This window comes from Protopterus annectens, chromosome 11.part0 (genome assembly GCF_019279795.1).
Source record: "Protopterus annectens isolate FY-2018-M chromosome 11.part0, PAN1.0, whole genome shotgun sequence".
Lineage (NCBI taxonomy): Eukaryota > Metazoa > Chordata > Ceratodontiformes > Protopteridae > Protopterus > Protopterus annectens.
Window position 1 is genome coordinate 310,053,716 of NC_056745.1, and position 25,957 is coordinate 310,079,672.

Genomic DNA, 25,957 nt, shown 5'->3' on the forward strand with positions numbered 1-25,957 from the left:
ACAGACCAAAACTATGAGCCAAAAATCTGGACATTCTGCAAAAATCTGGACATTTGCGAGTTATGCTGCAGACAAGACTGTAGTGATGGCAGCAAATAGGGGGAAATCAGAAGAAGTTGAAAACTGAGTATAAAGGATTAGTCCAGATAAGAACACTGTAGCTAGCAGCTCTAGGAGATGCTCTCTCTCTCTCTCTTTCTCTCTGATACCCTCCCTGTGACAGGAATAAAGACACCTTGTTGAAGTTTCCAGTAGTTTTTTCAGTTAAACAGGGAGATGGATGAGTGTTTGTTCTAATGTTGACTGTAACAATGGTGGCAATGATACCCTGCTGTCATTTTTTTCTAAAGTAATTCATATTTGCTTGTTAAGAAATTTGAGAAAAATACTCTGTGTCTTATTTTATTGACTAACAGAAATCTAGAATGATTATGTGCATTAAATGACAGAATTTTATAGAGGCTCACAATATGAATAACTTGTATTCACAGTACACTGATATATTGTTTAATGTTAACATTATTCATATTTATTTGTTAAAAACAAATTGCTTTTATATTTTTTCTACCAAATTTAGTACAATTAAAATGTATATATAACATAAAATGTCATGTTGCTGTTTTTTGTGCTGAACAACTTGGAAATTATAATATATATTTACAATGTTTTATTATTTTAAGTTATTTGACTGTGTGTGAGATGAATACTGCAGCTGTAACTAAGTATCTAATTTAGTCTCTTGAATGTGGTGATTAATATCTGATGATAGCCACCAAGTTCAGATTAATGTTTTGATAAAGTGGTCACTGTGCTGTGGTGTAAATATATATATATATATATATATATATATATATATATATATATATACTTTAATTTTGTTTGCTAACTGCGGTGGTGGTGCTGCGGTAGCATTGTCACCTCACAGTAAGACGTTGTCCTGTTCGATTCTCAGCTAGAGCGTCTTCTGTGTGGAGACATGCGTGAATGGCTGCATCCGTTGAAGGTTGTGCGTCAGGGCTGGCAACTCGGCAAGTAAAAATCTACTGCCAGTCATTAGCAGACTGGAGTTCCACTGTGGCAACCCCTAACTGGGAAAAGCCGAAAGACACAACAACAACTTTAATTTTGTTTGCTATATTTTAACCATAAAAGTGCGCCAGTCCTTCTGACTCTTTTCAGCCTTATCCTAGGCCAGAAACACATGGGCGATTGCAGTATATATGAACAGTTTAGAGAATGCAGTCCACCAGTCTGCTTTTGCAAGGTATTAGAAAACTGGAGCACCAAGAAAAAAAAAACATGCTGCCTCTACTCATGCAGTAATAGAAAATTAGGACTGAACTCCTAACCTGGCACTGTGAGGAGGACATTTCCAATCTTATCTGGGTTCTTGGTTATTTCTCAGAAGATCATATGTTCATAGGTTTACAGGTCAGTGCTAGTCTAACTGTAATTTTGGGTCATTGTAAGCCTAGCAAATTATTTTGGTTGAGACTCAATCCCTGTACCTTGTGTTTATAAGGCAAACACCTTAACCATTATACCAACCTCCAACCACCAAAATGTACATATACATACACTTACACATATACTACATAGACAGACACACAGGTGTAACACACACACATACACACACACAAAGGTATAACATATATATATATATATATATATATATATGTGTGTGTGTGTGTGTATGTATAGCAATAAATATATATATATATGTATATATATATATATATATATATATATATATATATATATATGTATATATATATAAATTATATATTTTATATCTATATCTATATATATATCTATATATATATCTATATATATATATATATATATATATATATATATATATATATCCATACACACATATACATGCACACATACAGACACACATATACAGATCTACTTCAGAAGCTCGAAGTTTCAAAACTTCGAACTTCAAATGACCGTGACCATATGTTCAAAGTTTTGAAACTTCAAAAATGTAATAAAAAAATAAAAACAAATTTTTTTTTAAGTTTTTGCAGGGGGACAAGCCTCTGCACCCCCACACCCCCTGCTAAATAAATATACAAACTTTGAGATTGCACTACAATGAGGAAAATGGTAAATGTCCCATTCTACTCTGTACAGCGACCTCCACTCAAAATATTCTAAGTTTTGAAACTTCAAGCTTCTGAAAGGGATCCACATGTACATGTGTATATTCCTATTGCATTTTTTTGAATTACAGTTCATTAAAATAGCTCATTTAGTTGAAAGCTCTTTCGCAGAAACCTTCATATAGATCAAATATTGTTTGTTTATTTATTTTTTAATTAGGGGTACAAATTGGTGTTATTTGTGGGATTCAGGAATTGGACATGATCTTAATTAAATATACTAATTCCATGTTTGTTCAGCCTTGGAGAAAAGAGAAAACACAATACATGGTGAATCACATCTCAGACACAAATAGTAACTACACCAGCAGAGATACTGCATAGGTAGCACCAAACAGCCATCAGTAGACAGTTGACCAGATAAACATCTCTATACATTTCTACATAGTTCTAATTGCCTATTATCAGTCTTTTAAAGTATTCTAAGTATTGTGATTAAAAGAAGTGTTTTCAATTAAGAGTTTGCAATTAAATGAGTTTGCAAATAATTGTTTTCAATAAATTCTGATTCAGTGATTTCAATCATTTGAAAAGTAAGGGGCGCAAAACAGTTGTGTGACCAGTGGAGGTGAGGAAGCTAGAGGTGATGGAGACAAAGTGTCTTAGATGGGTAGTACAATGCAGACTGTGGGATGGACAAAGAAATTAAGATGTCAGAGCTGATGTCAAAGGAGCTACAAATGAAGAGAAGGTCAAAGAGAAGAGATTATGGTGATTCGGACACGTGCAGGAAAGCAGAAAACAACTTGGTGAGGAAGATTTGGGAGAATAGGAAGAAGGTGAGAGTAAATAAAGATGTTCTGCCAAGAGATGGATAGACTGCATGAGAGAAGACCAGCAACAGTCAGGCATGCCTGTTGAAGAAAGTAGGAGAATGACACTGAATCAAAAGAAGTGGTAACATTTAACAGGATACCCTGACTGTATGTAGAAAAAATGGGAAATGGGAGGGATGATGATGATGAGTTGCAATTCAGTGAAATGCCATTTAATAAAATGAATGTATTCCACTTATATATAGATATGTTTGTGTGTGTGTGTATGTGTGTGTGTGTGTGTGTGTGTGTGTGTGTGTGTGTGTGTGTGTGTGTGTGTGTGTGTATGTGTGTGTGTGTGTGTGTGTGTGTGTGTGTGTGTGTGTGTGTGTGTGTGTGTGTGTGCGTGTGTGCATGTCTGTGTCAGATGTCTGTAGTTCTTTCTAAACTCAGTTATATTTGTGTGCCTAAGCAGGTGAATGTTTGTTAGCAGTGACTAGTTAGTTTACTGTGTCTGGAATAAGTAAGAAGACATGAACACATGAGAAGTGTTGATTGCATTTTTTCTGCTCTAGCACATGCAGTTGCACACAAAGCAGCCTGCTCACCTGAACAAGAAGATGCATCGCAGTGGCTACAAGCATCTGACATGTTAACTACTGCATTGGAGCTTTGCAGGGCATCAACAATGAAGAAGAGAAGTGTAGAAGTTGAAATTTTGTTCCAGAAAGGTTAGTAAACTATTCTTAATTGCTTCTTTCCTTTCAGGAATATCCTTGTTAATAATACAGACCACCCTCCCAAACCCAGGAACCCCACTCAGCCTTCCTGAGAGCACTGGAAAATATGATGGTCTCTCCAAACACCATTATATTGGGCGACTTCAACTACCCAAACATAGACTGGGAGCATTACTTTGGCTCCAACACCCTAGCCCAAAGGTTCCTAGAATTTATAAACTCAAATGCTATGGAACAACTTGTTACCACTACCACAAGAGGAGAAAACATACTGGACCTGATCATCACCAACATGGGGACTCTATGCTCCAGACCAGAAGTGTATCCCTCACTGGTAAGATCAGACCATAAACTAATCTCACTGGATATTCACATCCCAACCCCACCCCCTGCCCAGAAAACCACAGTGAAAAACTTCTCTAAAGCAAATTTCACACTCCTCAAAACCGAGGTGGAATCCTTCAAAGCCCCTGAGCCTGTGGAAAATACGACCCAGACCGCAGAATCCTTTATAAACGCATTCTATGAACACCTTCAGGAATGCATGGATCATGCAATCCCAAATAAAACCAAGATTCAATCCTCCAAAGGCAGACGTCCTGTCTGGTGGACCCCAGCCATAAACAAACTATACAATAGAAGGAGGAAGCTACTACATGATAGAGTAAAATGCCAAAAAGGGAAGGTATCACTGATCAGTATTAGCAAAAAACTACGGGCACTCATAAAATCGTCTAAGGCCAGCTTCGAGAGAAAAATTGCACAGGACGCTAAGTATGATCGCAAGGCTTTCTTTAGTTATGTTAGGAACCTGGGTTGGAATTCCCAGATATGCTCAGAATTAGTCCAAAATTACAAAAAATACATCGAATCCACAGACATTGCCAACATCCTAGCTGACAGGTTCAGCGCAAACTTCTCCCCCCCCCCCCTCCCCACCAAAAGGGCAAATATCTATCCCAGCAGAGTGCTGCCTCCCTGACATCTCAGATGCTCATGTAATAGCCGCCCTCTCCAAAGCGAAGAACACAGCATCAATGGGACCAGACGGTGTCCTGGGCTGCGTCCTGCATGAACTCCAAGAAGAGCTAAACCCAAACATAAAACTGCTGTTCAATCTCAGCCTTACTACAGGATATGTACCCAAAGAGTGGTGTACAGCAACAGTGGTCCCTCTCCACAAAGATGGTGCCTCAACGGATCCTGAAAACTATCGTCCCATAAGCCTGACTAGCTTGGTCTGCATAGCTATGTAAAGGATCATCATGGATCCCATGAATAAAGATATTGGGGACCTACAGACACTGGATCCTACCCAGTTCAGCTTTGTTAAGGGCAGATCCTACCTCTTAAACCTGGTCGATTTCTTTGAAACAGTCACCAAGGCCATTGACGAGGGGAAGGTGGTCCACACAGCCTACCTGGACCTCGCAAAAACCTTCGATACAATATCCCACTCGGGCATTATAGATAAGCTCACCAGCTTAAATATAAACCCCTATGTCATTAGATGGGTTGCAAACTGGCTCAAGGACAGAACCCACATGGTTAGAATTGCTGGAGCCATGTCAGACTCCAAACCAGTTACAAGTGGTGTCCCACAAGGCTCAGTACTAGGACCTCTCTTGTTCGGTATATATTTCTCGGAGGTACAGGCCAACACGGAAGGACTGTGGCTGACCAAGTTCACAGATGACTGCAAACTGGGCGCCATAATCGACTCTCCAGCCAACACAAGCATCCTCCAAAAGGGCCTCATAGAAACAGACAACTGGTGCCAGAGCCATGGCCTCAAGCTAAACGCCAAAAAGTGCATAGTCATCCTCTTTGGCAAAAAAAAGTGCCCACAAATTACCACATAGGTGGTAATCCATTAAGTACAGAAGAAGTAATTAGGGACCTGGGGACCCAAGTTGATAGCAATCTCTCATTTGACAACCACGTGGCCAAAGTGGTTAGAAAAACATTTTATATAGCCCACCTAATCATGAAGGGATTCACATCTAGATCAGGGGAGGTCATCGTGCCTCTTTACTCATCCCTCATCAGGCCCATAATTGAGTACAATGCCCCTTTTGGGATGTACCTTACCAGACACCTGCAGCAACTGGAAAGACCCCAAAAGTACCTCAGCAAGAGGATCAAAGGGCTGAAACAGATGCCATATGCTGCCCGGTTAAAGAAACTCTAGCTCTACTCAGTGGCATACCGCCTGCACAGAGGCGATCTGTGCCTGACGTATAAAGCCATGTCCATCCCGGAATTAATGGACATGCTGCACCTCAGAAAATCAAAATCCCATCGAGCTACGCGCTCAAGAGACTTGAACCTCAGCACTGAAATAAATAGGACATGCTGGAGGGACAGATTCATAACCCAGAGGCTCCCTTCACTCTGGAATAAAATCCCAGTCCAGGTTAGGCAGAGTCCCTCACTGACTCTCTTCAAGAGGAATCTTGATGAGTGGATGGGAGATCGTAGGTTTACCCCGGGTATCACTTTTGTGCCACTGTTAGACAGAGGCACAGTATACTAACCTCGAAAAAGGGCATAGCAAAATTAATTTAAAATGGGTGGCGAAAGCCAAACACACTCTGGCTAGGCTTATAAATGCCCTAGGGCAGATAGCCTAGTATGAACCTATGAACCTATAAAAAAATGACATTCACTGCCTGAACAAAATATTTTATTGTTTTGATAGATTTAATGACAGTAAATACAATGTTCAGTGCTTTAATAGTTTTGGTTTCTTGTGTTTCTTGGAGATATAACAATAATTTATGCTGATGTTCATCGTTAGATCACTGTTGCAGTAGCCTAAGCTATATGGATTTTATTGTGCCAAGGATATAACAACTGGCAAGTTTCCAAAGATTAAGGGCACCTTGCATGCACCCTATCTGCTGAGCAGCCCAAGGACAGTGGTATGAATTCAGTGGTTAGGGTACCAAACCTTCAGAATTTCTTGTGATTGGAAATGCACTCCTCCCTGCAGGCTTTGAGTGATCAGTGGTCGGCTGCTGCTTTTCCAAGGCTAGGCAGATAAGTAGGAGAATATTTCCACTTTATCAGTATTTCTGAAGAAAGTTTACCTTTTCTTTTAAGAAATTAGTGCTAGATGCTAGGACTAGTACTCTCAGTGGCTGTCACTAAAAATGTTACCTTTTTAGTTGGGGTTCCCTGTTGGGAAATTCATGTCAAATTACTACTTTTTGTAAGAAAAAAGTTTTACCCTTCATTGAAAAGTTATAGCTAGTGGCTAGAACTAGTGTGTTTTTTTTTTTTTTTTTTTTTTGGTGTTGCCAGTAAAAATTTTACATTAAAGCTAAAATTTTTCAGTCTGGTTATAACACAAACTGTCTAAGTTTTAGCTACCTACTTGTCAGACACCTTTTTTAATAGAGATATGAGCCAGGCTTTTATTTATGGGTTCCACAAAAAGAAAAGGCTTTATGCAAGTCGTCATTCTTCAAACCAACTTCTTCTTTGCCTCAAACATGGATGAGTAACTCTTCTGTGGACATTTCAGGTACCTCAAACCATTAATTTTGTGTCTATCCCTTTGGTGATGCTCAGCGAGAACCTATTAATGATGCCAAGGGCATCATCTGTGGCTGTTTTCAGTATTGGATAAAGGAGCAGATGATGCTTTACTCCAAAACTACTCTTTGAAGCTTGATTCCTAGGTAAGGATTTGGTGTCTGGGTTAGTCTTTTTCTTGGGGGGGGGGGGTCTCCCAAGAAATGAAAATATAAAGTTGCACATCTTTTTCTCCCGTATCACATAGGATAGAGAGTGAAAGGGAAGATTGGTCTGGTTTTGCTAAAGGCTTATTTCAAGCCTTTCAGCCTTTACATTCTGAGTTTTCCTCTCTCTCAGATTCTGATTTTCAGTCTGAGGGACAGGAATTAGATTTAGAATGAGAGTCCAATGATCCTACTCTACACAAGGAAGAATCAGATTCTGAAGAAAGTTCCCCTAAATAGTTATCCTTTTCTGATGCTACTGCCTGAATGGAGGTGATATTTCAGTGGGAGCAAAAAGAAATAACAGAATCCCAGCAAATATATTATGACATATTACAGGTGGACTTTCCTCAGATAAGCTGCTGTGGTGCAGCGGTAGCATTGTCGCCTCACAGCAAGAGGTTCTCCCGTTCAATTCTCAGCTGGACTGCCTTCTGTGTGGAGTCTACATGTCCTCCCCACTTTCGAGTGGCGTTCGAAAGACATGCGTGAATGGGCGTGCCTTCGTTGAAGGTTGGGCATCGGGCTGGCACCTCGGCACCATAAAAATCTACTGCCAATCATTAGCGGACCAGAGTTCCGCTGTGGCCGAAATCATTAGAGGATGCTTCCTTTGCAGCCAGCAGTTTGCCTGTAAATCAGCCACCTGCTCTCAAGAAGTCTGATAAGTTATGTAAAATTCCTCAGACCTGCAATTTTTTCTAAAACTCTAGATCAGACATTACAGTGAATCCCTTGTCAAAACCATATTTGGCTAAATATCTTTTGGCAGCTTACCCTGTTCCTTCTGGCAAAGATAGCATAGCCATTGATAGGTTTAGGAAGAAATGTTATACTTCTTCCACTCTTGCCTTCAGAATAGCAAATTATCAAGCTCATGTCTTAAGTTTCCGCTGACTTCCTTTGACAAAATGAGAAAGTTAATTGCTGAACTCTCTTCTTCAGGGAGTAAGACATTTCTGTATTCTTTAATATTTTCTATGTCTCAGATAGCCAACACTGTCTAAAATGTTCTTATGACACTGAGGTTGCTGTAACTATAGCAGCTGTTACTGGATCAGTGATGAAAAGATTTGCAAGGCTACATTCTGAGAGAGGATGTCAAAGCTCATCTCCTAAATACTCTGGATAAAGACATATTATTGGGTCCCTCATTTGTTGAGGTCCTTAAAATGTTTGATGTAAGTGGAAAGTCAAGCTAGGGTGTTACCCTCAATTTTCAGCCCTCCATCCCAAAATAGAATTGAAATTTTCCTTCCAGTATAGGTTCCCTTTATGGAAAATAAAATAAGCAATCTCAGGAAGGCTCTTGAAAAGAGAATTTCAGAAAGTAATGTCAGGGAGGGTCAAAAAATAAGGGAGATCCTCCTAGAACCAAGGACAAACTAAAAAAGCAGACTAACTAAATTTACCTTTAGTTTTTTTCCCTCCCTACACTGGCAAGCCAATTAAATGTTCCTAGATTCCACATATTCTCATCCCTCTGAGGCAGCAGACAACCTCAGACAAGTGGGTTCTGAGAATCATTCCAAAAGACTACGACTGGCATTGGCACTCCCAGTCTCATTTTTAATGGATTCTCTGCATCCGTCCACTCAAACATCCATGTTTCCTCTTGTCCAATATCAAATGCTATCTCAAGGAGTTATAGAACTTTTTTTACAATATCAAGCAAGAAAAGCTGTCTATTCAAGAATCTTTCTGGTGCCAAAGAAAGGGAGAACTTGGAGACATGTCCCGGACCTTTCTTGTTTTAAACCTTCACATCAGAATCCCAAAGTTCAGAACACTTTTTTTTTCAGACTTTGACAGCACTCATTCACTTCTCAGTTTTCTATTAACTTTGGATTTAAAAGATGCTTATCATCACAACCCATTTCTCATAGATTTTAAATGATTTTTTATGTCTGTGCTACATTTTCAATTTTCTGCTTTCGTTTTTGGTATGTCTGCAGCTCCAGGGGTGTTTACAAAGTAACTAACTCCTATAAAAGCACATTGCAGGTTGGGGGGCATTCACATTTTTCCATATTTAGATGACTGCCTTACTTTTTCAGATTCTTTTACAAGTTGTCAAGAATCTCTGGATTAGGTAAAGAATCTGAATCTTATTCTGGAATTTCAGGTGAACATAGAGCAATCTTCTCTCATTTCATCTTGCAGAATAGTGTTGGATGTCTCCTGGATGCTTACTTCACAATGACTTCTGTTCTTCAGAACAAAGTAGAATTTTACAAGGAACAGTTTCTGATATTCTCCAACCAGTCTCTGACATCTGCCAGAAAATTTCACTAGATTCTGGATTTTATGACAACTACAATTCTCTTAATTCCTTTGCCCAGGCTTCACATGAGGAAAATTCAGTGGTTCCTCAAATCATCTTGAACCAACACCAGCACCCTTTTTCATATCATATTCCAGTACTGGGATTTGTAAAAAGGGACTTACACTGGTGGGTGGAGCAGGTATCTCTCAACCCAAGTCTCACCTTTTCCACTACAACCCCTACTCAGTCTGAAACCACATATGCCTTGGACTTTGCTTGGGGAGTTGTATCCAAGAGGGTGAATGTTCAGGATCTTTGGAAAAAACAGAACAGACTGAAACACAAAAACATTAAATAAATTCTGGCTCTAATAAAAGCTCACAAATCTCTAAATCATCTTTGGGTTCCAGGTCCTCTGCTAGTAATCACAGGCAACACCACATCATTGTGGTACATAAACAAATGGGGGGGGGGGTAGATCTTACCCTCTTTGCAGACTGGCTATGGTAGCCTGGGAACTAACAACTCAGAGCAGTCTATCTCTACTGGCTACTTACATTCTGTCAGAGCAGAATATTGTTGCAGATAAGCTAAACAGGGCCACTACAATTAGTTACTACTTACTACAGGCTGGAACAATGCTGCCTTTGTCTGAGAGTTCTTACCATTTGCTTGTTTTTTTTTTTTTTTTTTGCAACATTACTACCTGTACTTAAAAATACTTTGTAGAGTTCTTTGGTAGTCTAACAGTAGATGATCTTCATTAGATTACTGCTGCAATAGCAATAACTATATAGGACATATCCTGCCAAGGATCAGATGTACAAACAGTCTACTGAGCTTTTGTCTCCTTCCTCTTCCCCCCCATACTTTCTCCCTTAGCACACAGGTATGTGCTATATGATGGACATACATGCTCAAAAGAACTCAGAACTTTCTTGTCACTAGTACCATTAAAAAGATATCCCTTCTTTCTTCTGAGAAAAAGTTTATTCAGATTTGCTTATGTCTGTCAGGAAAGGTAAATGTTTGTGATCTGCTGTTCTCTTCCATCAGTTCCTCAATGGATTGATCTTCAAATCCATCCTTGGATCCATCTTCAGCCACTCAAAACTTTGGATCCCAAGCTCAGGCTCTTACCCATAACTTCCTGCAAGGCACAACAGTACCTCAGATCTCATTTGCCACTCGTTTGAGACAAATGCAGATCTCCTTGCTCAGCTGTGGGTTAAAAACAACTAATAGTTTTTCCTTGTTACCCTTTACTTTTTTTCCATATACTTTGATTCCTCTTCTCCGAGCACCGATATACCCTACCTTCCCTGTCATAGTGATAATATTTAGGGCTTTACTGGGATTTCTGATTCTTTGCACCTCGGCACCATATTTCTTCTGTAAAAACAACAAAAAAAAATAAGACATTGCCTATATATTCTATTCTAGTTTGCTATATTTTGTAGTGTTGACTTTTATTGTGTGTTTCCTTCCTTCTTTTGCAAGTTTTCTCCATTATTGCTAATAAATCTGCTGGCTTTAACAAAATGCATGGCCTGTGGCCACAAGGTACTTAACTTGGACATACACTCTAAGTGTGCATACGTCCTGTGAGCTGCATGCTTGGTTGAACAGTATGCCATATGAACTGTCTCTGGTACCCAGGCAGTAATAGAGAAGAAAAACAAACTAATTCTTAAGGGACTTCTCCCTGCCCCTTTGGAAGAATAGTACAAGTCTCAGCATACTGATACTGGAGCTACCCCTTCTTCTAAGAAATCTACAGACAAATCTAATAAGGACAAAGTCACTAAGGATGCAACTAAGGAGTCGAGAAAGTACTCTTCAGATCAGTCTTGATCTTCTCTGGCATCATTGACTCTGGCTACTAAATCTTCCAAGTCTTCAGATCTAACCATTTTGTCCAAACTGATCCTGATCAGATCCAAGACTCCCCCTCTCCTGGAGCCATGTTTTTCACTGAAGCCAGTTTTTCTTTGGTTCCATTTACCTTTCCTTCAACAGATGGTTAGCCATCACTCATCCAGACCTCCTTCCACCTTCCTCCCTTCAGTCAGTTCTGTCAACCAGGAGTATATCCAAAGCAGATGTGGACCCCATGATGAGGAAATTTCTCAGACCCAAACTCATTTGAGATCCACCCAGTTCCAGCTGCCTCTGGACCCAGGAGTTATGTTTTTTCTCCTCATCCTGTAGTAGCTCCTACCCTGATCCATTTGTTGGACTCAGGAGTTACAGATCCAAGCACATTCCAGAACTTGTCCATTCTTGACCCAAAGATCTGTCTGTCATCTACTCCAGCACCATCTTTGACTTGTACAGTTCCAATATCATCATAGCCAGAAGGATCCCAGAACCAAAGCTTTGGTGCAAGATCCAAGGGAATGAGTTCAATTCTGTGGGTTCCAGAGCCATCCCTTTCTCTTGGAGCCTTGGCACTGTATAGCTTAATGCAAGTATCAGTCTCAGATCTGAGCTGACTGGAGTCTGGGCTTTACCTGGTGAGGTGGCTTTGGCTCCCATCATACAAATCTCAATGTCTCCTTCTGTATTCAATGACGTTGAGAGAGCATTCTCCCAATAGGAGATATGGAATACTCTTTGTAGCCTGGCTCCACCAGTCCTCCAAAGAATACCTCTGGTTCCTGATCCTTCTCATCCAGTGCACATGGGACAGATCGAGTCTTGAATCAGTCCATATAGGTAACTTCTAAGTCTCTTCCAAGTCTTCTCCAGAACATCCCACTGAGGAGGCTCCTAAGAAGCATACATATAAAAGGAGGCACGCAGACTACCCCCTTCAGAATATTCTTACAGAGGACATGGATTTCAATGACATGGAGGGGTCCCCCCAGGTGCGTCCTTGAGGATGTCTAATTTGGAGAAGTTCTTGAGCTCTTGAGACAGAAAGGTGAGTCGCCCTCAGATACCCCCTCCCCAGAGGACCCACTGCTCCTCAAGGCCTTCAGGTCCAAGACAGCTACATCTTGGGTGGTCCAGCTGTGAATGAGAAGGTGGATCTCATCTCTAAGTGGTCTTGGAAGGGGCCGTATGTGGCTGAACCAATTCCCTGTAAGCCAGATAAGTATTTGGTTTCCCCGAAATATTGACAACATTGCAGCAAGGAGCTGGCAGTGGTGGCTGCTGCCAAAAATGAGATCACAGATGAAAGCTCTTCTATTCATTCCCCTAAAAGGGAGTCGAGGGCACTAAACAGGTTTGAGCATCAGACTTATGCTTCAGCTACCTTCACTCTGAGGGTCCTGAACTTCTTGGCTCAGATCACAAGAATTCAGAGGGATTTGATGAAGGAAATCTCCAAATCTTTCTTTGGGTCTGTATCTGTAGAAGACAAGAAGACCTTGGACTTTGAATTAGTCACCCTGCAATCACTGTCTAATGTCTCAATGTGTCTTATTTCTAATGCTAGTGAAGGAGCTTCAAGAGCCACAGGTTCACGCATTACCATTAGGAGACATGCCAGGATGCGCTTGTGTGACTTTGTGGAGCACTTCAGGATGTTCTTTATTAATGCATCTTGTAATGGCTCAACACTCTTTGGGCCTAAAGAGAAAGAAACTGTAATCAGGAGGGAACAAGATAGAAAGTCTTTTTCTGCTGTTAGAATAGGGTTCTAGTTTTTTTCCTAGGAACCTGAAAGTGGGTAAGAAACTATGGTTAAAAAAATCCCAAGGATTCTCTCCTGATGCTTCTGAAGACAGACCCCCCCCCCCCCACACACACACACAAACATGAGGCAGAGGTGGACTGAAGGAATAAAGCTTCAGAGGTCCCTTCACCAAGAGGCCTTATCAGCACTCCTGAAGAGTTGTCTGACTGCTGTTCTCTGGAAGCAGTAGGGGGGCCTCTCCCTGCCCACTAAAGCCTAGATGCCCATCATGAATGACACATGGGTGCAGGGGATAATAACCAGAGGCTACTACATCCCCTTTTGGTCCATTCCCCCAAACTCAAAAAAAAAAAAAGTTAACAAATGTTCCAACCTTTCAAAGGCCAACAGCAGTTAAAGAAGAAGAAAAACTGCTAAAGAATTGAGTCGTTCAAGATGTCCCACTAGATCAGCAAGAATCCAGAACTTACTCAAGATTCTTTTTAGTGCCAAAAAGGGCCAGAGACCTCAGGACAATTTTCTACCCCAGACACCTCAATCAATATGTCAAGCTATCAAAGTTCCAGGTGGTGACAGTTCAATCCATTCTCCCACTACTGAGGTGAATTATTAGATGTGCTCCAAAGGCCTACAGGATGTAAAGATGGACAGGAGATCCAGATGGCTTCACCACTTCCACATGGGAGCCAGTCATTTTCAATTCAGAGCCCTGTGATTTGGCCGTACCACAGCTCCCTGGGGGTTCACCAAGTGCATGGCAGTGGTAGCAGTGTACCTCAGGCTGAAGGTTTATCGGTGTTCCTGTATCTGGATGACTTCCTCATTTCCTTCCCTGCCAGAAATCTGCTTATCCAAGCAAGAGCCTTCTTTTTTCGATTTTGAGCATCACAGTCAATCTGGGCAAGTCCAAGTTCCATCCTGTACAAATAATAGAGTTCATAGGAGCACACTTGGATATGACTCATCAGACAGCAAAACTTGCAAGAACCTCAATCATCCTCAAGTCATTCTTATATCTCAACAGCCAATGGTGAGAATGGTCCTTTGTTTACTGGGTTTAGTGGCAGTGGACATCACTTTAGTCCCTCTTGCCAATTACCACATGAGAGTACTACAGTAGATTCTATCAGTGTAGTGGTCCATACTGTACCAGCCAATTTCTTATCAAATATATCTAATGAACATTTTCAGGACTCACATTCACTGGTAGCTTGAATTCCTTATGGTATTGCAAAGTTTTTCCCCACCCCAAAGTCACTGTGACCAAGGACACTTCCCTGTTTGAGTGTGGGGGGGGGGGCACTACAAAGGAAAGACAGTCCAAAGCATGTGGTCCTCCTCCAAGGGCAATCTCTTTATCAGTATTCTAGAGATGAGGGCAGCTGTTCATGTGTTGCAGGCCTTTCAGGATGACCCTCCCTCAAGGACTGATATCTATCCAAACCGACAACATGTCAGTAGTCTCATACATCAACAACAAAGGGTGAATCTGTTCTTATTCTTTATGTCAATAAACTCCAAACAGGCAAAAAGCAAACTTTGAAATATAACACAAAGACGAAAACTGCGGAACAGCACCCAAAATGTATACCAGGTGTTTATTCAAGTTAAGCGCTTTTCGTTTGACAAAATTGCAAACTTCTTCAGACATAATAAATCACGTGTAAAGAACATTTAAATACAAAAACAATTAACCACTCATTTAGTCACTAAAAGCATTTAAAGGAATATGTTTGTTTAAATTGCTTTAAAGCACCACTAACTAACTAGGTAAAAGCTTCCTTACTACAACTCAACCCTAAACAAATGTAGATGTAATCTCAAATTTACTATAAAAATAACATTATAATGTATGTAACTCAACAAAATATTATAGAATAAAACTTGTAACAAACTAAGTAACTAAAACTTTATATATCATCTAGTGAGACTTTTAAGTTTAAGAATGCTGCTAATTGAGCAACCTTCATTTAACCCTGGTGTATTGTAGGCATTCAATCTAATCTGCCAACTTAACTTCAGTTCTTCCAACTTTAACATATCTGGGCCACCTCGGGGATTCTGAAGAACCTGATCAATCACCATAAATTTTAAGGTGTGATTAGGGTACAGTGAGGTATGTTTAGCCAAGGCGTTCTCAAGTTTGTGTTTTCTGATGGCGTAAATGTGCTCATAAATACGGTCACGAAGCCTCCTCTCTGTTTTACCAATGTAGAAGGCCAAACATGACTGGCACTGGGCTAAGTAAATTACCATTTTAGAATTACAGTTCACTCTCAACCTCAGATTGTACTGTTGGTCGTGAACCGTGAATCTATTGGTTTCGGTAACATACTGGCAGTAGTTGCATGCCTGGCACTTATACATACCCACTGTTCTTACAAGTTTAATTGGGCATTGTTCAAAGTACACCTTAAGGTTCTTAGCTTTCTTATAAACAACCACTGGGTGTTCACCTACTCTTTGAAAGACGTTCTTATCACTCTTGAATAAAGCCCAATTTTTACTCAAAATCTGGAAACAGTCTTTACTGTTAAGATTGTAAGTGGTTACAAAAGTGACACCCATTGGTTCAGACAAACATGACACTCCAGACACTTCACACACTTGAGAGGGAGTGTTGTCTACTTTACTACGTATAGTATGCACATTACTCAAAATTGGTCTGTAAAAATGTCTCAGGCGTTTACTTGTTACCTCCTCTACAATCTCATCAACCATATGTTCAGGGTAACCTCGATGTAAAAACATGTCTCTTAAATATAAATATTCAGCATGAAAATCCTTGTCTAATGTGGTAATATGGGCTGCCCTAACAAGTTGACCCTTTACTATAGCTCATTTCTGATGAAGGGGATAGCAGCTGGAGAAATGTAAAAATGAGTTCGAATACATGCTCTTTCTGTAAATAGTAGCTATAAATTTTTGAGCAGAATGATCCTTGGAAAGTAAAATGTCGAGGTATGCTATGGACTCTGTGTCAAAAGTGGAAGTGAACTTTAGGAAGTAGGTGGTCTGGTTGAAATACTGTACCACTAAATCACTAAAAGAACTGTCACCATCTAATAAGATAAAAATATCGTCCAAGTAACGAGTGTAAAAAATTAACTTGTCCTTGAACTCACAGTTAAGTAAAAAAAAGTGTTCCCAGTGGGCCGTGGTATCCAGCAGAGTTCCTAGAGCAGCAGAGACCAGAAAAGACAAACTTTCCAGATTCTAAGTATTTTTTTTCTGCATTTTCGACTTTTTGAGCCTTTCGACGACTATTTCTGCCTGTTTTATTCAGTTATTACCTGTTTTTACTGTTTTTAATAGCTTGAATTGTTTGTTGCACTTCCTTGTTTAAGTTTTGCTTAAAAGTTAAACAACAGGCTAATACACTCAAGTGTACTAGCTTTTGATAGCAATTAGTCGAAAAACACAGCATTTATTGTATTTTCTGCCTATCTGAAAAAAAACTTGAAAAAAACAAAAAAATACTCTTGTTTTCCATACTTTCCTAATAGTTTGTTCCAGTGATCAGATTTGGCTGATCCCTGGGCTTTGTCTTGGTTCCTGTGTTTCTCCATTTTCCTTGTTTGGTCAGGGAGAAGTTTCTTTACTCACCAGTGAGAGTGGGGAGTACTGAGCTGCCTGTTTGTCCTCAGAGGAGTGGTTTAAGGCAGTAACTTGTAGTTTATTGGCCATTTTGGGTCATTTCCTGTCTTTTCCAGCCCCCTGCTATAAAGCACGCTTTAGCGGAGTTGCCACAGGAGCACACAAGCAGCGGCGGTTAATCAAGGTTAAACTATTCGGGCTACCTAAAGTCCACTCTTCAAATTTTCCCTTAAAACAGCCTTCCTTGAACTGTACTGCTGATCAAACCAGCGTATTCTATATCTAAAAAGTTCAGCTCTACTTGATTCTTAAGTAGACTATTCTCTATCTGTAAAGCCTAGCACTTGCTCCTAAAGTATTTTTTTTACTTTGATATAGCACTTTTATTATACATAGTACCCCACCAGCCTAAAACCCATTTTCGATCACCCACATCCCCCGGAGTCTTTTTAAAGTTTTTTTCTATTCCTTCTAGCATGTCGAGGGATCAGTTGCTAGTGTCCTCTCCTGCTCAGCTGGTGAATCTGGGAATATTGAGGCAATGTTACAATTGTCTCATGTACACAGACAACCCTCTCCTTCTCCCGCAAAACACAAATACATGCGAGAGATGCGACTATATAGCCAAACTGGAGGCTGAGCTCTCTCAACATAGGACTGGCAAGACCAGACAGGAGGAGAAGGTAACCACACACACCACAAACCCAGTCTCACATAGTACTATCACAACTTCAAATCATACACATAAATACACAAAGACATACTCGGAGGCTCTGATCAAAAATCTACCAAAACAGCAGAGGCCACCAAAGCAGACACCCAAACAACTGCCATCTCAGGACACAACACATGCAACACATAGACCACATAGTCAGTGTGCCAAACAGTCACAGCCCTTAAGGCCAAACACAATGCCAGACACACTCGTCATTGGTGACTCCATAGTCAGACACACTGACGTCCCGCTCACCAGATTGAGTAAGGAGCAGGTCACAGTAAGCTGCCTGTCGGGTGCTAGAATCCGCCACATAACGCAAGCACTCAGGTCTCTCAACAGCAGGTACAAGTACGACTCTGTCATTGTCCACGCTGGTGTGAACGACCTGAGACGTACCTCCTTGGACTACATGAAAAGAGACATAGAGGAGCTCTCTGATTATGTAGCCCAGGCAGGTATGACCTTGACCTTGAGCAGTATCCTACCTTCACCAAGAATGATGCCACAATACAGAGACACGATGATCAGCTTTAATAATTGGCTTAAACTCTGGTGTCATTCAAAGGGGATCCAATGTCTGTCTGCCTGGGATGACATGCTGGACAAGCCACGCTGCTTCGCAAGGGACGGCTTGCACCTGTCACCCCTGGGCTTCCGGATATTGGCAAAGGCTCTTGCCACCCCATAGTGCCTTTTTAGGCAAGGCTCAAATTCTAAACCTACCACCCTAGAACACAAAAAGGAAAAACTAAGGGTAATGCTGCTCAATGCCAGAAGTCTCAACCTCAAGATGCACGCACTCGAGGCCCTTCTCAGTATGGAGAACATCGATGTCTGTGCTGTGACTGAAACCTGGTTCAAGGCTCCCGAGAGCACCCCGGCACTATCAGGTTTTATCTCATATCATGCGTTCCGGCCCCAAAATCCGGATAACACCAAGAAAGAAGGGGGGGTGTCTATATTCATCAAGGACACCCACACCTCAAGGTTGGTGGCAACGCACGATGCATCGGAGACCATCCAGCTGCAATTAACCATAGGCAAGACTGCTCTGCAATTTGTAGCATGTTACAGGCCACCCTCTCAATCTCAGGAACCTCACATAGCTTTCCTGAAAACACTGGAGGGGATAAATGTATCTCCAAACACCATCATACTAGGTGACTTCAACTACCCGAATATAGACTGGGATCACTACTCAAGCCCCAACACTCTAGCCCAAAGGTTCCTAGAGTTCATAAACTCAAATGCCATGGAACAACTAGTCACCATCCCCACAAGAGGAGAAAACATACTAGATCTCATCATCACGAACATGGGGTCACAATGTTCAACACTGGAAGTATACCCCTCACTGGTGAGATCAGACCATAAACTAATCTCACTGGAAGTCCACATCCCGCCCCCACCTGAGATAAAAAAGACCACAGTGAAGAACTTCTCAAAAGCCGACTTCACTCTTCTAAAGACTAGTGTGGTCTCTTTTAAGGCCCCCGAGCCTGCGGAAACCATTACTCAAGCCGCTGAGTCACTTACAAATGCCTTCTACCAGCACCTACAGGACTGCATGGATCAGGCAATCCCAAACAAAACAAAGACTCTTTGTACCAAAGGCAAGCGTCCAGTCTGGTGGACCCCTGCCATAAACAAGCTCTACAACAAAAGGAGGAAGCTACTACAAGATAGAGCAAAATCCTTAAAAGGGAAGACACCTTTGATCATTATAAGTAAAAAACTAAGATCTCTCATAAAATCATCCAAGGCAAATTTTGAGAGAAAAGTCGCTAAGGACTCAAAAGACAATCATAAGGCCTTCTTTAGCTATGTTAGAAACCTGGGAGGAAACTCCCAGATATGCTCAGAATTAGTTCAAAATGATGTAAAATTACTGAACCTACAGACATTGCCAACATACTGGCTGACAGGTTCAGTGCAAACTTCTCCCCCCCAAAAGGTGAGATATCTATACCAGAGGATTGTAGCCCCCCAAACATCTCTAACGCTCAGGTGAGAACTGCTCTCTCCAAGGCAAAAAACACAGCATCCATGGGACCAGATGGTGTTCCCGGTTGTGTGCTCCATGAACTCAATGAGGAATTAAATCTGCAGTTAGGGCAGCTGTTTAATCTTAGCCTCACATCAGGATACGTGCCCAAGGAGTGGCGTACGGCAACTGTGGTCCCACTTCACAAAGGCGGTGCCTCCACCGACCCTGGAAATTACCGTCCCATCAGCTTGACAAGCCTGATCTGCAAAGCTATGGAGAGGATCATAATGGAACTTATAAATAAAGACATAGGGGACTTGCAGACTTTGGATCCAACCCAGTTTGGCTTTGTCAAAGGCAGATCATGCCTTTTAAACTTGGTTGACTTTTTCGGAACAGTCACCAAGGCCATTGATGAGGGAAAGGCAGTCCACACAGCCTACCTCGACCTGGCAAAGGCTTTCAACACAATACACCACTCAGGTATCATTGAAAAACTCATCAGCTTAAATGTAAACCCATACGTCACAAGATGGGTTGCAAACTGGCTAAGTGACAGAACCCACAGGGTCAGAGTTGCTGGCGCCATGTCAGACACAAAGCCTGTCACAAGTGGTGTCCCACAGGGCTCAGTCCTGGGCCCACTCTTGTTCGGCATCTACTTTTCAGAAGTACAAGCAAACACAGGAGGGTTATGGCTGACAAAATTTGCAGTTGACTGCAAACTGGGCGCCATAGTTGAGAACACATCTGACACAGATATCCTTCAGAAGGGTCTTATAGAAACGGATAACTGGTGCCAGAGCCATGGCCTAAAGTTAAACGCCAAAAAATGCATAGTCATACCCTTCGGGAAAAACAAGGTTACCCCTAGCTACCATATAGGCGGCAATCCACTAAGCACAGAAGAGGTTATCAGGGATCTGGGGACCAAGGTTGACAGTAACCTTTCGTTTGACACTCACGTTGCCAAAGTAGTTAGGAAGATCTTCTACATTGCCCACCTGATCATGAAGGGATTCACATCTAGATCAAGGGAGGTCATCATCCCCCTGTACTCATCACTCATAAGACCAATGATTGAGTACAATGCCCCATTCGGAATGTATCTGACACGATACCTGCAGCAACTGGAAAGGCCCCAAAAGTTCCTCACCAAAAGGATAAAGGGTCTCAAAAATATGTCTTATGCTGCCCGACTGAAGGAACTCCAGCTCTATTCAGTCGCTTACCGTCTGCTCAGAGGTGACCTGTGCCTGACATACAACGCCATGTCCAACCCGGAATTGATGAACATGCTTCACCTCAAAAAATCTAGATCCCTCAGAACTACAAGGGCGGGACACTTAAACCTTGACACGGTTATTAATAGGACGTGCTGGAGGGACAGATTCATCACCCAGAGACTCCCTATGCTGTGGAACAAAATCCCGGTACATGTGAGGCAGAGCACCTCGCTGGCTTTGTTCAAGAGAAATCTTGACCAATGGATGGGAGATCGCAGATATACCCCAAGGATTATCTCAGTGTCACTGCTTGACAGAGGCACAGCAAAATAATGGGCATAGTATCCTTCAAACTAAAGGGGTGGCGAAAGCCACAAAACTCTGGGCTAGGCTTATAAATGCCCTTGGGCAGATAGCCTAGTATGAACCTATGTACCTATAACCATGTTGGCCACACTGGCACCACAAGGAGAGCCCATAGCAACCCTGACTTTTTGGAGGTAAAAGTTACCATCAAACAGGAAATAGTTGTTATCTATGATTAAATCCAACAATTCGTGGACTAGGTCCAACTCATTACTATTGCTGCCTTGTAACCTTAACATTTGCTTAACCCACTCAAGTGCTATGTCATGTGGAATACAAGTATAAAGGTCCTTGACGTCGATGGTAAGGAAATTATAACTTGTGTTAAACTCTAACTTATTAATTTTATCCAAAAACATCCAGGAGTCTTTACAAATTTGGTTAAAGTTAACCAGGTATTTTTGTAAAATAGTCTACGACTTTTGCACAAGGGTAGGTAGGGGATCCCCTTCCATCAACTAAGGGTCTCACAGGGGGATTACTTAGGTATTCCAAATAGGCAAGGAAATCTAGGGTACATTATTGACATGTAATTGTAAACGTTCTGAGTGATTCTTCCTTCAATAAACACATCCTCTGTAGAGTTCTTAATAATATGGTAAGCATTGTTAACTTCCGATCGTGAACTAACTGAATATGATGGACACTCCAATAACTGAGACATGCTTGCGATGTAGTCAGCCCTGTCAAATACAACTACTCCACCACCCTTATCTGGTTTACAAAACCGTATGTCGTGCAATTTAATAAGTTCAAGACCCTCTTTTTCTACTTTAGAGTTTTTATCATAGATGACACTATTTTGTGGAATCTGGAATTTTTGACGAATGTCCAATTCGCAAACAAGTTCAAATACTTGTAAAAGTGGGTGAAGTGGTGGGTTAAATACACTAGGAATCCTAAAGGTGTTATTATCAGGCATATTGCTGTTACCCATCATTAAATTAAGGTTAAGTTTACTAGTAAAATGCTTTAAGTCAATGATTGTTTTGACAATGTCTAGTTTCTGTGCTGGACCATAAGTGTGACCTTTAGACAACAACTCAACCAAGTCAGGTGAAATATCAACAGAAGAAAAGTTATAAACATTAAAATCTCCGTTCATGTTGTTAAGTATAATCGGAGTATTAGTTGGCAAATTACTAATTTCTTCAGTTGGTACATTATTCACTTCAACTTCCAAAAAGTCAGTTACATTAGAACAATCAACGGTCTCAGGTGGTATAGCAGAAGCATTGAAATCAGGTAAATGAAAGTAACAAATAGGGTCTGTTGAACAATCAACACAAGACAACAAGTCCCCAGTTATCTGAACTTCTGCTTCTTTTTCTGATTGTAATTACCTGTCTGGTGCTTGGGTCTTGCCCCTAAAAAATTGGGGTAATTTGATCTCAAATTATAATGACCCGACCTGTTGTTGTTCTGTGGGGCCTCACTCGTTCTTAAATCAGTTTGTGGTATTTCGTCCAAGCAAGTATCAGGAAAAGTAGGAGTATCCAGAACTTGATTGTTACCTGTGTTAGATGAGTTAACTCTATTAACAGGTAGAGAGTAAACTGCTCTAGTTGGCCCTTGCCAGACCTGCGCTGGGGATGGCCTTGGATACGCCGTCCCTTCATTATACGCTTTAGTGTCTCTATCAAGTTTTTTTAGTTTTATTATTCTTAAGTTTATTGAGGTACTGGTCAATGCTAGAAAAAATCCTACTATACTCATATTTGTAGCGAATAAATTCAGTGTTGAGTCTATTTTGTTCATCTAAATCACAGACTTGTTTGTTTAACGTATCCACTGACAAGGAGTAGTGTTTAATCATTAAATCTAACAGTTCAAACCCTTGGCGGTCAAACAAAGCAAGTAAGTCATTGTGAAAAGATGAATTCGTGACTAGTCCAGTAGGGTATTGATAATGTCTTAAGCCCTTAGGAACAATTTTGAACTTAAGACATTCCTGAAAATAACTCCAAAAGTAAAAAATGAGTGAGAACCAACAAATAAAGTACCGAACCCAGTACCTAGTAGCTCGACCAGACCAGAGCTCGAGGTAGTTAGCGAAAAAAATGATCCACAGGCTCGCTGAGTAGTATCCAAATTTTAATCCACACTGCACAAACGAAAAGACATACAAGTCACGAACTGATGCATTCAACAACGATGGTTAAGCGCTTTCATCTGTCCTAGCCAGACTTCTTCAGAACCATCCATATGTGTATGTTGCATCATTATATACCATCTTTTGGTGCCAAAATATGATCAATTGGTTAATTGAATCTGTTAATAAGCCCTAATGTATAACCTATATATTTCTATAAAATGCATCATATTATAATAATGTAACTTACAAAATACTTAATACTAAAAAACATTATACTAAAAAACATTGTACAATATGTACCTAAAATTCTATATAAAAATTCTATGTAAAAATACTATATACAAAGCATCTACATTAGTGTGTATATGAATTCCAATGTAATGATATGGTATGAAAGAATACATTCCCTATTGTTGGAATCAAACCTATAATTGTGCATAATGATACTTGTAATTATAAGTAGTGCCTTTTTAAATATAAGACAACCTGCTACATACTAAATCCCTATTATTATTCCTTTAGGTAGTGGAAGAACTACTAAACCAATTTATGTAAACTTATTCTATACATCACAACTTAATTTATATTATAGTATTTAAAAATAATAATAATAAAAATAAATATTGATGATATATAACAGAATAAATACAATACATAAAAAACATGAATTGATTACTTAATATTTATATGATCTGTGTACACACTAATTTATATTTAAGAAGATCCCAGGATGAGAAAGGGTTTCAAACTAATATATTCATTCAGTCCTGGATATGTTGTGGCATCATAACATATCTGCCACTTACTCTCCATGGAACCTAAACGTGCCTTCCAATTACCACTTCCAACAGTTCTATCTACTTGATCTATTATTGCAAACTTAAACAAGTGATCTTTACCTTTAGCTTTAACATGTTTGCTAAGCGCATTCTTCTCATCTCCTTTTCTCATTTTATATACATGTTCATATATCCGAGGTTTTAGCTTTCTTTCTGTTTTCCCTATATAGTATGCTGTACATACTGTACAAGTAGCTAAATAGACGACTCCCTGACTGTTGCAATTTCCTGGTTTAAATTTACATATACTTTTCATAATATTATCTAATTTAACACTTTTTCCTACATTAATATATTGGCACTGTCCACAAGTTCCACATCTTTTTGTCCCCTTCCCCTTGTGTTGTTGCTTGTTGTTCCTGTTCTCACTTCTTTCTATTAATTTCTTTATATTATATCCTGTTTTTAATACTATACTAGGTGTACTCCCAACAATTTGCCCTACTTCCTCCATATGTGTGAAAATTATCCAGTGCCTACGTAGAATCTCCTTAACAATATTAGTATGTGTATTATACATAATAACACAAACTCGTCTGTCAAAAGGTTGGTTCATCTTCGTATACGTACCTTCTTTCCCTAGTAATGGGCTAAACTTGGTCCCCCATTGTGATTTAACATATTCTACTACATCCGTAAGCATACTTGTAGGATAACCTCTTTCGTGGAATAATTTATAAATATAATCTAGTTCTTGTGTCATAAGTTCACTTGTAGATGACATGCGAGCAGCTCTCACACATTGACCTTTGACTACATTCTTGAATGTATATGGTGGATGGCAACTCCCATATTGAATGTAATCATTGGAGAAGGGTGGTTTTCTGTATAATTTTGACACAAAGCCATCCCCATTGTTACTAATAAATGTGTCCAAGTATGCTATACCTCTTTTTTCAACAGTGTGTGTAAAGCACAAAAAATCCGTAGTGTTATTAATATAATTTATAAAATCTGAGATAACATCTGTTTCCCCTTTCCATATAATGAATAGGTCATCCAGAAATCGTGTGTATAGTAGCATATACTTGTAATATTCACCAGAAAATATATACTGATCCTCCCATTCTAACATCACTAAATTTGCAAATATGGGTGCACAGGATGCACCCATAGCCACACCCTTAGTTTGTCTGAATACTTCTCCTTGAAATTCGATGTAATTATGGTCCAGTATAAGTCCCATCATGTCCATTATGAGATTGATTTTCTCCCATGTTAAACCAGAGAACTTCCTCATACTATTGCAAAAGTATTCCAACCCTATGTCCTTGGGTATGCAGGAAAAAAGATCTTTTTCATCCACTGTAATGAATGTAATGTCCTCATCCCACACCTCTGGGGTTAATTTGCTAAGAAAATGCCAGGAGTCCTTAATTAAATGAGGAACATTTTTATACACATGTTTAGTCCAATTGTCTATTGTGACTCCCAAATTGAATGTTTTGGATTTTGATCCAGATATTATCGGTCTATACGGGGGGGTTTTCAAGACTTTTGTGGATTTTTGGGATACCCACTATATGGGCCATCATTGGATACTCATTCCTTATGAAATTATAAAGTTCCTCGGTAATTCTATTGTCGAGGAGGTATTTTTCAATGGCTAAATCTATTCGCTTGTATCCGATGTTAATCTGATTGAGGGAAACTTCCTCATAGTTACCTGAAATGAAAAACAATTCATGGATCTTACACTGGTATTCACCCTTGTCTAATAGTATGATTTCCCCCCCCCCTTATCCGGTTTCATAATCCTAATTTCATTATTCGAGATGATATCATCTAACATTTTCCTTTCTTCC

The 25,957-nt window shown here is 40.2% G+C and overlaps 1 protein-coding gene across 1 annotated transcript in view; it reads left to right on the plus strand.

The window, feature by feature from the left end:
* CFAP54 (cilia and flagella associated protein 54) overlaps positions 1-25,957 on the plus strand; it is a 2,749,537-nt gene that overhangs the window by 2,623,102 nt on the left and 100,478 nt on the right. The window contains exon 62 of the mRNA XM_044087198.1: positions 3,502-3,657. Within this exon, the coding sequence (XP_043943133.1) occupies positions 3,502-3,657 (156 nt within the window). The remainder of the gene's footprint in view (positions 1-3,501; positions 3,658-25,957) is intronic.